The following is a 15,206-nucleotide window of genomic DNA, read 5'->3' as shown; positions in this document are numbered from 1 at the left end:
CAAGCGAGGAAGTTACAACTTCCTCTTTTAAAGTTTTAGGTGTGACTCGATCAAGGATTGATCCTGGGTCTACCGGTCCCGAAGCGGACGCTCTACCAACTGTGCTATCCGGGCCGGTGGATGTACAAGAGACCTGGCCCCCGGATCACGAAGCAATCTTAGACTTAAGTTAAAATATTAAATCGCTTTAAAAAATTCTATATTCTGGGTAAGATTTTGTAGAACAAACTTCACCTAAAATAAGGTAAATGAATATACCAAAGTTAATGATTAAAATTTTGACTCAAGTCTAAGATCGCTTCGTGATCCCGCAACCAGAAGTGTTTACCTCGGAACATCTGTGTCTGGCATTAAAGTGCGAGTTTCACATCAAGTGCTTGCCAGATACAGAAATATTATAATGTCAAAAGGCTCTGATAGAAACGTAAAAGTATAATTTGTATGCCGTGTACATTTACATGGAACAGTGTAACGGAGCTATTTCACGGCAACATATGAACAATTTTTTTGTTTTTGTTTGTTTCTAAGGTTTTATGAGCGGATGGAGCTTGAATTATAGGGATAAAGAACGGTGCGACGAAAAATCGTTATAGTTACAAAATTACTTTTCTTTGTGAATAACTTTTTTAAACTACTAAATCGGTGTGTTGTGACGTAATCGAGAATATTTAACTTCATTCCCAGGGTAATGTAGAATTCCTGCCTCTGTACTTCATTAGGTAATTTCAGTTAAAAGCTTTTCCTCTAAAATAAACAATGGAGGACCATTTTAGAATCTGATGCAATGGCGTTATCATTCATTCGCGCATACGCTCTCTCTGACGTGATAATAAAAAGCACCTGCCTGCAGTCGCGTGCTTGACGTCTCGTGACAGAGGGTGTGTCCAGTGTGTCTCTATCTGTGTAACCATGTACGCAAAGGTGCGTAGAGATTGAACTAATCAGGGTTCACCTGCCCAGTATCATCGGACAGGTAAGGGGATCAGTTATGGTCAAAGTTTATAACTTCCTTGCATGATTTTATGTAGTGAAATTTAAAGTGAAAGACAACAAAATACAGAGTTTTGACATCAGCTGATATTGTGGGGAATTACTAATGGTCAGACTGTATAACTTTCTTGTATGATATAGCCTGGTGAAAGTTTATAGAAAATGCTGTTAAAAGACAAAATTGACAAGCTTACCTTTTTATTCTGTTTCGATAAATGCATAAACTCATTATTAAAAGTTTAATTTTGACAGAACGGCTGTGAAAAAATTAATTAAGACCCACTAAGTAATATTTTACTTTTCTGTATCGATGACGTTGTATCACTAAGTATGCTCTAAAGATTGACAATGCTCGTTATCGTCAGATAAATAGAGCACCAACTTGCTTACGAAATTGTACAATACATATATAAAGCCATTGTTTGCAAAATGTGTGGCCCCAAAGTGTTCCGAAGGCCAAAATTATTATTTATTTATCTGATTGATGTTTGATGACGAACTCAAGAATGTATTCTCTTGTACGACGGCCGCCAGCATTATGGTGAGAGTAAACCAGGCAGACCCCGGACAATTGTTGAACACAACAATTAAAGGAATGATAATAAATATCCGAACAAAATGTAACAGTCTTTCTCATGGTGTCAACTTTGTATATCTTTTAACTTTCGTAAAACAAAAGTAAAAGCGTATCCTTACTGGTATCAACTTTGATTTCAAAACCGTTTTATAGCATCTTTCTATTCAAATGAGAATTTAATACGGAATACAGAGTAGATATTCATGCAGAGCTTTTCTTTAAGTGAAGATGACAATTTTCTTTAACTGAAGATGAAAATTTTCTTTAACTGAAGATGGAATTTCCAATCTAGATCGTACTGAGTGGGTTGTGCATTGTAAAATGCTATGAAAGGTCGCAAAATTATTTGTTAATGTCACTTGTGTGTTTATCGACCTATCTTTTTTTTTTCGCCTGTTAAACGAAGATGAAGACGATAATCGACTTTACGTGTAGTGCCCTGCTGTTGGCCGAATACTTCGGTCACGTGACTGGACTACCCCCAACTGACGAATGGGAAAAATTTAAAGTCGACTACGGAAAAGTGTATGAAGGAACCGAGGACGTCAAGAGGTGATGTGTGATTGGCTGGAAAAAAATCGCTATATATTTTCTGGTCTGATCCGTTTACACAAAAATATGTATAGGTGTTAAGAAGAGTCCATGTGTAACTGAATTGTTGGTTTTACGCGTTAAAAAAAGAAATAAAATAATGTATATAAAAGATAAAATAATGAAAAATAGTGAAATACATCGTTTATTTTGTTTTTGACTGAGACCCGAATTAAATACTATTTTTGAGAGTATGTTTGATTTTTATTTAAAGCTGTATCCAAGAATTCAAACTGCGTAAAAAGGCGCATAGCACAGATAAAGTAATACCATAACTGGCCTCCTTTATGGATGACAATAAACTGAAAGGAATTACATTAAGCTAACAAGGCTTTTTGGTAATGAAAATTGGGTACATGTAGAGCCCAAAATTATGTACTTGTAGAGCCCAAAATTGGATGAATCTTAGCAGGATACCTCATTGGCCAGGGATTGGTTACATGGGTACTAATGTATTATTGGATTAATGCAAATAACGAACGAAGATTAAGCTTTATTAAAAGGGTGAAAATGAAGAAATGATATAAGCATCACTAGAAAGATCATTTTAGAATATAATATCACTGAAACAGATGCTGTGAAATATTTTGATGGAAATGACTTTACAGACCACTTTGATTTTGTATGTGGCCAGTGACGTCACACCCATTTTCCTCCTAAACTATAAATAAATCTCACTGAAATTGTATTTAGACGTGAATGTGAATAGAAATATATAGAACATATGTAGAAATTGATGACTTCACTGGCTGCATACAATATCAATATACATGTATGTCCTCTAACAATCAAAATGTTACTCTATCTAACTGACTGGAGACAAATATGTAAAATAAGCACAGGTTTGCAGTTACAGCTTTCAATGGCCTTTCTTCTGATGTTTTCTTCATTTGGACGTATAGTTTTGCCTTAAAGAGCAAATACCAAGGTTACACAGCAAAAAAAGCGTAGTCTCTAAGCCGAATCATCTTCTAGATGGTCTTGGGAGGTATAAATGCATTATTTTCAGATTTACTGTTTTATCAATATAGGCACCAGATCTGGAAAGCAAATGTGAAGTTCATTAATCAGCATAACAGAGAAGCAAACAAGGGACGTCACTCGTACCGCCTCGGTGTGAACGCGTTCGCAGATATGGTGAGACACAACGAGAATCATGCAAAGAGTACACCTCGGTACTGTTTTAAATTACCAATAAAAGAATCCTCATGTTCATAAACATCCTATAGTGCATATTAACATGCCATTTTCTGCTGGCTCTATCCAGTGGCCATATGCACAAATAGGCGGTGATGCAATGATCAAATGCAATGCGCGTGTATAATGCCACATCGGTAGTATATCAGCTATTTTGTGGCAACTACTCAAATTAACTGCTGCTAGCTTTAATTATTGGGATTTTTCCTACTGCGAAAATCATGCTGCGTTTAAAACCTGGAAGAAGGTAATGATTACTCTATAATGACACAATAATATGGAAATGTGTGTAAAACACAGCTGTTTCTATTAGATTGAAGATTATATCTATATTTATTCTGATTGTTTTTTTACGCCGTACTCAAGAATATTACGACGGCGGCCAGCATTATGGTGGGAGGAAACCGAGGAAAGCCCGGGGGAAACCCACCACAATCCGCAGGTTGTTGGCAAACCTTCCCACTTACAGCCGGAGAGGAAGCCAGCATGGGCTGGGCTTGAACTCACGGCGACCGAATTGGTGAGCGGCTTCTGGGTCATAACGCTGCGATAGGGCACTAACCAACTGAGCCACAATAACACGGAAATTTGTGTAAAACGGAAGGAGCCCCCCTCCCCTCATAACTACAGAAGTCTATAAATAAGTATACTGTGTACATTCTATGTATAGCACAGACCATACTCTTTACAGCCCATGTGTCGCTCTCTACGCTTAATTTACATCACTGACACCACTAGACAAACATGACCTTTGGAGCCCGCGCGACGCACGTTGTCTGGTCTAGACTTAGCCTAATCACAGATGTCCTTGCACGGGCCTGTACTCAGCGGTCATCAATAAAACTGTGCGAGATCGTCATTAGAATCAGGCTGAACATATTTTAGATAAAGCGAATGTATGTAAGCGGATATATTTTTTTATTTTCTTACTCCCTGCCTTATCATGGTGACATCAGTGACATCAGCGTTGTTCAAGATTTTTGTACAAAGTTTGAAATTTGTGGCGGTGATGTGAAGCGACCATAGGGAGCCACACATGCGTTGTAAGCGGTATGAGCTAAGATGTGAAGATAGTTGCTTCCCTTTGTCGTCATATCATGATTATCAAAAATCCAAAACTGAGACCCTTACAGAATCGAATAATGAACTCTTTGATAAATATATTGTTTTGGTTTCTAACTCATTCTTAGACGAAGAAAGAGCTGGACTCCCGATTTCAACGGGGAAGGCTATCAGATGACAAGGTTTACTGTAAAGGAAAGCCGGATTTCCGTCACGGACCACTTCCAGAGAGCATAGACTGGCGCAATTTGGGATTTATCACGTCTGTAAAAAAACAGGTATATATAGAAATATCTCTACATACTGAACAAAATATCTGCTCACCAAAATGCATAGGCTACAAAAGCATCTCTCTTTAGACACCTCTGAAAGTGGGAGTACTGGAAGCTGCCCATCACTTTGGCCTGCATGATTTATATTATGAAAAATACGGTGTGAGTTTGATCATGTAGGAAGTGACCAACTGGACAGTGACCGACGCAGATAACGGTAGCAGTCATTATGTTCTACTTCAGGGTATGTGTGCTTCTCCATGGGCTTTTGCAGTGACCGGTGCTACGGAAGCCCGGAATGCCATCTATTGTCCACCACATAAACTCGTATCGCTGTCAGAACAAAACCTGGTGGACTGTTCTAACAAATACGGTAGGAGATTGGTTCATCATCTATTTTAGAGACGTTATTTTGGACTAATGACTATGGTGGTGTTTTGCACCTTATCTAGACATATTTCTCGTGACGTATGTATTCAGGTATCACTGCACTAACATTTCTCAAAATTTATTTATTCATTTGATTGGATTTTAAACTCAAGAACATTTCACTTATACAAAAGCGATCAGCATTATGGTGGGAGGGAACCAGGTAGAGCCTGGGGGAAACCCACGACCATCTGCAAGTATCTTCGAGACTTTCCCACGTACGACCGGAGAGAAAGCCACCATGAGCTGGACTTGAACTCACAGCAACCACATTGGTGAGAGGCTCTTGAGTCACTCTGTAGTTTACAACTCACTCTATGCACATTGCATTCTTTTTTATTATTCGCTATTGTCTATCACCCAATGTTCATGGCACTCTTCGTTGTCTATCCCAAATTGTCTGCAATCCATTGCGATTGCATTGTTTGTAGTCTATTCTCTATTGTCTGTCACACAAGGGCCATCGTATCAACCCAGGCCAATTTCATTTTTGCCGTTCATTACCCACTCTTTGTCCCCAAATGCCCATTATATTATATATTGGTTGTTTACCCTTGTCAAACGCCCCATGTCCAATGGCTTCTTTGTTGTTTCTTTTCTTTCTTCTCTCAATCGTTGTCTATTGCATTCTTTCTTTATTCTTTGTTGGCTTTCGCATTCTGCCTTTTGCCTAGCTGACGCTGTAGTGTTTTGTTTGTAAATCGGTTTGTTTTGTGCGTAGGTAATTTCGGCTGTGAAGGAGGACTGGTGGACCAAGCATACGGGTACATCATTAATAATGGGGGCATAGACACAGAGGCATCTTATCCATATGAAGCAAGGGTAGGCAACTCTTTATACTGGAACAATTTTCAATTAAGATTTTCTTGTCAAGGAAATAGTTTTATTATGTAACCAAAAAGCAGTCAAAGAGTGCAAACCAAAGCGTCATAGTTAAATATACACATCTTTCACTACAGTCCAAGGCACAATACTTTGCATTTGTGTCCTGTCCCGATGACAATGAATTATTTTTAGAATTCCGTTATCCAGGGCCACTTTGGGATTTCCACCAGACATTAGTGGATTGATATTTGGTGCAGAACCATGCTCTACACAACATACATCCACAGCCCATTCCGTAAGCATTCGTAGACACGTAATGCCAGTAGGTTAACTACCCGAAGATTGCAGATAGGGAGATCTTAGTTCAGTTCCCTGCCTGACGCCTTTCTGGTCAGAGAGGGGGAAACCCACTGCCATTCGCAGGTTACCACCACACCTGATTCTTGGTCTCACAGGGAAGGGCCCGTGAGACAGTAATCTACGCTAGGCTCGGATGCGCCACGAGAAAATATATAAAATTGTTTTCCATCATTACAGAATGACAAATGTCGCTTTAACCCTGGCACAGTTGGTGCAGATATCCGTGGCTGTGTGGATTTGCCAAAAGGCAATGAGACTGCCATGCAGATTGTTGTCTTCACGAACGGCCCAGTGGCGGTGGGACTTCATGCTGATCTGAACTCTTTCACATTCTACAAATCGGGTAATTGTGGGCTATGTAATCTTTATCTGTTGTATGTAACCTGTTACTAAAAGCATGTAATCGTAACTGCTGAAGGCTTCGTTACGCCGTCAAATGATCCCCGTTACCTCTCTATCAAAGTTAGTATAGTTTCATAAAAGGGCATGCGTACCAAACCTCGTTTATTGACGATTGGTAAGCACGAGATTCAGATTCAGTGTAGGTTCATCGATGGTATAGGTTCAAATTGATGACTATAACACTTGTGCAACCGTTTATATACATTTCCAGCTTAACGTTCCCTGAAGAACACTTTTCTTCCACCGTTATGACATGTACAAATGTACGAAACACGTCAGAAAATTCACCATTATCTGGCTAACATCCTTAACGGTCGGATTAGAGCAATCTATTTCATTGGTTTATTGCTATGATATCAACCATGGCATTGTGTAAGAGTTACTTATTTATTTATTTGATTAGTGTTTTACGCCGGAATATTTCACTTATATGACGGCGGTCAGCATGGGAGGAAAGCGGGCGAAGCCGGGGGGGGGGGGGGGGGAATCCACGACCATCCACAGGTTGCTGCCCAGTGTTTAAGACAAGGTTTTTATGTTATTTTTCTTCCCTACAGTTATTAATTTCAAATTTATGAGCAATGCATATTTATAAGGAAGCATTAATACATCAGTATTTCCAGAACTGTTTGACAAATCGTAGATGCAGTAGATAACTGACCTCCTTTAATTCGTCCTTGACACTTATTTGCTCACCTCTGTAAAGTACAGGCGTAGCTTATGTCGTACCTTGAGCCTTGGCGTCGGCGTCCAATAATAAACTTAGTTCATTGGTGTTTTATTTATTTATTTGATTGGTGTTTTACGCAGTACTCAAGAATATTTCACTTATACGACGGCAGCCAGCATTGTGGTGGGCGGAAACCGGGCAGAGCCCGGGAGAAACCCACGACCATCCGCAGGCTGCGGCTAGACCTTCCCCTGTACAACCGGAGAGCAAGCCAGCATGAGCTGGACTTGAACTCACAGCGACTGCATTGGTGAGAGGCTTCTGGGTCATTACACCCCTTCCAATATCAGAGAAAACATTGTTAAACAAAATTTTACGAATGGTATATTCCATCGTGGATTGGATGTGTGCACATTAAGTGCCGTAAATATGCCGAATACCTGACTTAGTGTATTGACTTGGTTTACACACTCGTAGGACAGAATAGCACGAGGGGAATATTCCCTCGCTGATTTGGTGTGCACATATTCAGTAACATAAATTACTGAATTCCTGAATTAGTGTATTGTGTATTAGAATCACTGTTAAACAAAATATTAGACTTGGTATCTTATAAAGTATTGTATGTATTGACGTGAAGTTTTACATGCATATACACCGCCATGCCGCAAGATGGGTGTTCCATCCCTGATGGTCTGTGAGCGTATCAATTACCGTAAATAACCCAATTTACGATTTTAGTTCTTTGTGCATGGGGCTTTTTGCACGAAGTTTTGCATTCATGTGTCTCATACAGGCGAGCTGTTTGGTAGCCTTGCTACCAATTCTAATTTAGCGAAATATTTTCCAGATCGTTCCACATTCTCTTTCAGGTATCAGTCGCTCCACTATGATCCCAAGAATTTTTCTTATTTGTCTCACGGGATTTACAGTTATATATTTGGTTGGCAGAATATGAGCACGTCGTCTGTCGAAGCAAGTGTCAATTTTCCCGTCGTAATGTTCATTTTCGTCGTCATAGATATTTTCGTGACGTCATCAATAAATAAATAAATTCCAGGTGTGTACGACGATCCATTGTGTACCCCAGACGAACTGGATCACGCTGCCCTAGTTGTTGGATATGGTATGATAGACGGAAAGAAATACTGGATCGTTAAAAACAGGTTACTATTGACTGCTTATTACTTCAGAACATAGTTTTTGATCTTGGTATTGAGGGGGTCATCTATGTTATTTGCACATATTCGTGCTCAATAATTGCTTACTAATTAATGGAACTGTGAGTTTTTGATATGACTACACTTTCTTGATTGCAAAAATGTGTAGCGGCGAGTAAGCAGTAAGAACAGAGATGGATTATCGCTTTCTCTCCCCCCCCCCCCATAAATGTGGTTTTGGTGTTATGACAGCGTTAAGATCCACCACAGTCTCTAAATAATTGTGAACTATATCGATCAGTTTAAAAACAATTACAGACAATTGCTTTTTTTAAGCGCAAAACTGCTAAATACACACATAATTTGTTTTATATCAAACAACATGGCGACTTTAGTTGATCTGGCTGCTGCATTCAATAAGGGAATCTGTCAAGTTCCTGAAGAAAGGTCGATCGATATGTAGATTTATTTATTTGGTTGATGGTTTACGCTCAAGTCAAGAATATTTTACTTATACGACGGTGGTTCAGAGTCTGTCAAGTAAGTGAATTTTAAAATGAAGAAAAATTAAAAAATAACTTAACTACTGTGAAACGGTCATAGATATGATTTTCATATTTTTATTTTGTTTCAGTTATGGCGAATCATGGGGAGAACGAGGCTACATTCTCATCGCGCGTGACCATGGCAACCGTTGTGGGATTTCAAATTACGCCAGCTATCCTGAGATGTTATGTCAATCCTAGACACCTTACAGATAGTGTTGTTTGAAGTTGATCAATGTCACATCTCAAGGACTACTCAGAACACTTCGGAGACGGGTTTTTTTTTTTAGCCGCCCGCTGGCTTAGGAAATGGTACATGGAGGTTGAAAACACCACGTATAACGGAATTTTGGGCCGAATAATAGTGCGTCTATAGTTGGTTATATTTTTCAGTCTTGCTGAAGCACAAGCAAATATTTTAAAGACTTATGGGAGTATTATCAAACTTATTTCGTACCGAGCATTAACAACCACTCGTGTGGTCATTTTGAAGGTAGGATACCGTGACATGTGATTCAGAACTCTCTCATCGCTAGTTTCAGGAGCAAAAAAAAAAAAAAAAACGTACTGAGAACGGACTGTTACTGTGTGTTTTATGTTGATTCCTGAATCCTGAATAAACTTCAATAAACAGAAACATAGAAACAACGCACAATATCTGTTGTTTATCACAGCTGTGACTTTGGTCTGCAGTGTTAAAGTCTACTGGTCTATTTTGTACGATGTATTGAATGCTCTATCATACAGCTAAAAAAAAGGGTGGCCATATTTATTTATTTCTGTACAAAAAAGCTGTTTAAATCTTTGACAGGTAAATTTTAAATGTAAAATTGCGAGGGACTTGGTGTAGTAGTAAAACATGCTTGTATTTCAATGACTGGGACATACCAGATTGAGGTTCAAAACCAGCCTCGGGCAGTGAGCTTGTATGACTATGACTCCAACAACAAGTGGTATAGACGACGCTCATGAGGCCGTTTGTTCAGTCTTACATTTGTTGAAGATCACTTGTCTTCCACTAATGCAGCGTAAATATCTGTACGTCACATATGTGGGGAAGTTCTCAGTAATTTGCCAAAGGTCGATGGTTTTGCTCGGGCAGCATGGTTTCCTCAATCTGCAATAGAAGTGATCGGTATCATATAAGTGTAAAATAAATGAGCCTGGCGTTAAAACAATAAATAAGAAAATAAATAAATAAATTACTTAAGAACTAAATCAAACGTTTTTCGATTAAACATTTTTGTTATGTGTAACCAATGTAGTGACGAGGGAAATGTAGCCGGTTTTCACATGGGACGTCCGTGATCGAGGAAGTTAGCGCACCGCAATAACTCAGGAGCATCTCACCAATGTGGGCTCTGTGAGTTAATTATAATCATATAATTAATTATAATTATCAACAGATAATTAAAATAAATAATAAGTACTAGTAAATCACAACGTAAAAATTATTGCAGCTGCAGGTTGGTATTAATTTCACATAAGGCCATCTGGCCGGGCCTCGATTTATTGTTGGGCTTTCTCGCTTGTCAAACATGATTAAACAGCTGGGTTTGAGAGTACGGGAAATCAACACCTAAAAATTTGCTCACATATAAAGTTCCACGACAAAATTAATTTCACACACGCACATTTTTTGTGCAGCTTGGTTATGAAATGACTGAATGCTTGATTATGGCTTGACCAGTGGCTTTCTTATTATTTAAAATGAAAGCTAAGCTGTGGGCTGTTAGAAATTCCAACGGTTTTGATCACAAAAAATTGTGAGTTGTATATGAATGTGTATCGTACATTTATATCTTCGAAAACACACGTTAAACATCGAAATTGAAGTTTAACTCTTATTTTTGTTAATATTTTGAACATGTGACGAGTATCTTAATGGAGACAAAAGTATTCCAAATTAAATTCAAGACACCAGACCCCCAATTCAGTCACAGTATACTGACACGGCGCTAAACTGTCCTGTTTCTTTCCTCTAAACTCGCCGATGAAATACGGCCTCATGTCAATTCACCTCGATTTTATTCTGACTGATAATGTAAATGCATAAATAGTGGCAACTTCCACGCCCATATCAGCATGGAAGGCATGGATTATGTGTAAAAAAAATGCAGTGATGTTAACTGCAATTTATTACACGTCACTGGACTAGAATTACTCAAAATCACATTCTACATACAATCACACAATATATTACACGTCACTGGACTAGAGTTACTCAAAATCACATTCTACATACAATTTATTACACGTCACTGGACTAGAATTACTCAAAATCACATTCTACATACAATTTATTACACGTCCCTGGACTAGAATTACTCAAAATCACATTCTACATACAATTTATTACACGTCACTGGACTAGAATTACTCAAAATCACATTCTACATACAATTTATTACACGTCACTGGACTAGAATTACTCAAAATCACATTCTACATACAATTTATTACACGTCACTGGACTAGAATTACTCAAAATCACATTCTACATACAATTTATTACACGTCCCTGGACTAGAATTACTCAAAATCACATTCTACATACAATTTATTACACGTCACTGGACTAGAATTACTCAAAATCACATTCTACATACAATTTATTACACGTCACTGGACTAGAATTACTCAAAATCATACTCAACATACAATAACATTTAAATTGAAATACTGCTTTAATACTTGTCAAGAGATCCAAATCTTCAGTTTTCTACTTAGCCTCAAAATAATTGTGTGACAGTATGTTAAATATGAACTAAATCTCCAGTGGTACCATTTGGTCTCTGTACAACTGTAATTGTTGCTGGGTTCTGTTTAAATTTAAAGTTGTAATATGACTTAATACCGTTATTAACTAATACACTGTTGAACAACGGGGTCCTGACGCCTACCGCCAAGGGATGTAATTCATAGAAAAGGGAAGTAACCTATGTAAAACCAAAACACGTAATAGACTACATCGCAATATAAATGGATATTATTTACCTTATTTCACTTATTGAATATGGTAACAAAAGTATAACTGGCATGTATAATAGTTCTGATAACAATGTTTATCCACTTTTATACAAGTCTATGATATTAGCGAATATTTTTAATAAGGCAAAATACAAACAGCCCAAAAACCCACACTAGCAATGCATCATTGTTTACAGATTGCTAGAAGTTCAGCATGGAGTCTCTTCATAAATCCTACCTCAAAAGCCATAATACTCTGGGGTTTCACTGGTATTTAAGGCACCAATTTGGAACATTTTATAAATGTTGATGACTCACTTGGGGGTACTGTCACAGTTTTCTCCCGCTTTAAGGCAGGGTTGTACTTGAATCCCAGGATGCTGTCCACAACATGAACCGCTCCCCCCCCCCCCCCATTGAGCACTGCTATGTTCCCAAACGTGCTCTCAGTCATCTGACATGACATAAACATTGGGACGCAACAGCATAGACCACAGAGACAGAATTAAAAGCAAGGGCTATAACAAGGACTGTAAAGATACTGGGACATAACATCAAGGTCTGTAAAGTCATTCGGACGTAATTACAAGGACTGTCACGTCACTGGGTCCTGATAACAAGGACTGTAACGTCATTCGGACGTAATAACAGGGATTGTAATGTACTTTGGACATAATAACAAGGACTGTAATTACACTGGGATGTAAAAAGAAGGACTGTAAGAACTTTGGGGCGTACTACCAAGGAATAAAAGGTTATTGGGACGTAATATCAAGGACTGTAAGGACATTGGGATGTGCATGTATGTATAGCATATCAATTTTGTTTGACCAATTATCATGCCCAGCAGTAATAATAAAAGATGGAAAGAGAGACAGTAGACAAGATCAGCGTATGAAGTCAATCAGACAGTGCGTCTCTCGCCTGTTACAACATGTATATGCATCTCCAGACACCGAAGAGCGGTACACTGGTCATCAAGTTCACCAATGTTACATATAAATTAACTTCCATATGTTTAAAGGCAAACGAACAACGCTCAAAAATTAATCTGCTAATTTTATCGGATTATCTGTTGCCTGAGTGATGCTAGAATATAGTATGCTATTACAACAGATTATTCTGTTAAATATCACACGCATATTCTATAAATTCATCATAAAGATTCCACTAGACTAGTAGGACATTATATTGAATATGATAGTATTATGTTATAATAACGGAATACATTATTGCATCAGCCAGACAACAGGCTTTCTATTAAAATTACCAGACTTTTGGAGTGAAGGTAAAAAAATAATCCATAATTATCTACAGTGGAGTAAAACCGTTTTTTTCCCCTTACCTGATTCAATAATTTTGGTTTCTCCCTCAGCTCTGTAAGTTTACTAGATAGAAGCTTTACTATGGCTTCGACCGATGTGACAAAGAGCTTTATTTTGTTGGGCTTCCTTGAACACTGAAAATGTGTCGTATTCAGTCTCGGGGAGGTGACACGGGGAGGTAACAGGTCACTGATAAACCACCTGAAAACATAGGTGTCAATGATTTATGAACACATCTTTTCTCTTTTTTTGTACCTAAATGCATTTGTGGCGGGTCAAAGACGTTAGTTTTAGCCTTCGATCTCCCTGTCATCTGCTGTTTATCAAGGGAGATACATCCTTTTTCATGTGTGAGTGTTTCGTCGCCCGCCGTTCATCATCGTCGTTTTGTGCTGTGGTGTACTTTCATCCCAATCCTATTGGATGTAGGTTTGCTCTGAAGCCCACTTCGTACCTCCCAAGAGTAGAGAGTTACTCACAGAGAGGATGGCTATAATCATTTGTCAGTCTAGGATTAACTGTCACATGGGTTTCAGTGTTATGTTTTACTTGATGAATTAACGAGGAACTGTGTATTTACCCATTTCTGTGAGGCTTTACTTTGAGTCTCCGTGTGTCTGGGTAGGATTTATGTCTGCAGTATTCTATATAGGAAGATCTGTTTTATTGTTGATATTGTTATACTATTTAGATTTGATTATTTAGTCATACATGCATGTATTTAAATTTATATAAGCGTGTTCGTGTTTCATTGTTTGATATTGTGCGAGGGTTATCACTGTCAGGGAGTTGAACAAGTCATTTCTTTCAGCTTTTCCTCCCCAGTTGTGACACTTGTGATGTTTACACATACATGTATTAGAAGCTGTGACTGAAAGACAGAAACCTTAACTGACCGGCTGTGAACAAATCAACATAAAATGGTTGCTGACTGGTTCTGCTATGTAATGAATTATATGTAACATCCTGATGAAGCCTACGACTGATCGACCCCAGGCTGACACTGAATATATATATATATATATATATATATATATATATATATATATATATATATATATATATATATATATATATATATATATATATATATATATATATATATATATATATATATATATATATATATATATATATATATATATATATATATGTATATTAACAGTTTACAACTGACACATTTTGTCGGATTCACTCAGGAGTCTCTCACCAATGCGCTGTGAGTCCGGCTCATGCTGACTTCCTCTCGGGCCGTAAGTGGAAAGGTCTTCCTGCAACTTGCAGATTGCCGTGGGTTTCCCCCGGGCTCTGTCCGGTTTCCACCCACCATAATGCTGGTCTCTGTCGTATAAGACTAACTAAGATTTTGTTAGAAGTCTAATTAATTTCTTACGAGTTGACATCAAGTATCTTTCCAAGAACTATGTATGTCCCTCTTAAACTGAATTTTACGAACCAAATTTTAGGTGAAATTCGGTAGCACAAAACATTCTATACTTTCTTGGAGTATTTTGTAGTTGATTTAATCCAAGCTCCACAAATTTTGATAGAAATATAAGCTGGATACATATAGAGTACACAGAAGTCATGGTACCAACCAGGAGAAGACAAACAGTGTGCCGGGTGACTCAGTACACAGAAGTCATGCTACCAACCAGGAGAAGACAAACAGTATGCTGGGTGACTCAGTACACAGAAGTCATGCTACCAACCAGGAGAAGACAAACAGTATGCTGGGTGACTCAGTACACAGAAGTAATGGTACCAACCAGGAGAAGACAAACAGTGTGCTGGGTAACTCAGTACACAGAAGTCATGGTACCAACCAGGA

The 15,206-nt window shown here is 38.2% G+C and overlaps 1 protein-coding gene across 1 annotated transcript; it reads left to right on the top strand.

Moving 5' to 3' along the window:
* Window positions 1-1,973: 1,973 nt before the first annotated feature.
* LOC135462449 (procathepsin L-like) lies at window positions 1,974-9,281 on the top strand. The gene is made up of 7 exons (XM_064739677.1): window positions 1,974-2,119; window positions 3,190-3,295; window positions 4,870-5,062; window positions 5,840-5,940; window positions 6,481-6,646; window positions 8,436-8,541; window positions 9,170-9,281. Exons 1-7 carry the CDS (start codon window positions 1,974-1,976, stop codon window positions 9,279-9,281), a joined length of 930 nt encoding a protein of 309 aa, XP_064595747.1.
* The last annotated feature ends 5,925 nt before the right edge of the window (window positions 9,282-15,206 follow it).

This window comes from Liolophura sinensis, chromosome 2 (assembly GCF_032854445.1).
Source record: "Liolophura sinensis isolate JHLJ2023 chromosome 2, CUHK_Ljap_v2, whole genome shotgun sequence".
Taxonomy (NCBI): Eukaryota; Metazoa; Mollusca; class Polyplacophora; order Chitonida; family Chitonidae; genus Liolophura; species Liolophura sinensis.
Note: the sequence above shows the minus strand (reverse complement) of the source record. Positions and strands in the feature narration are given on the sequence as shown.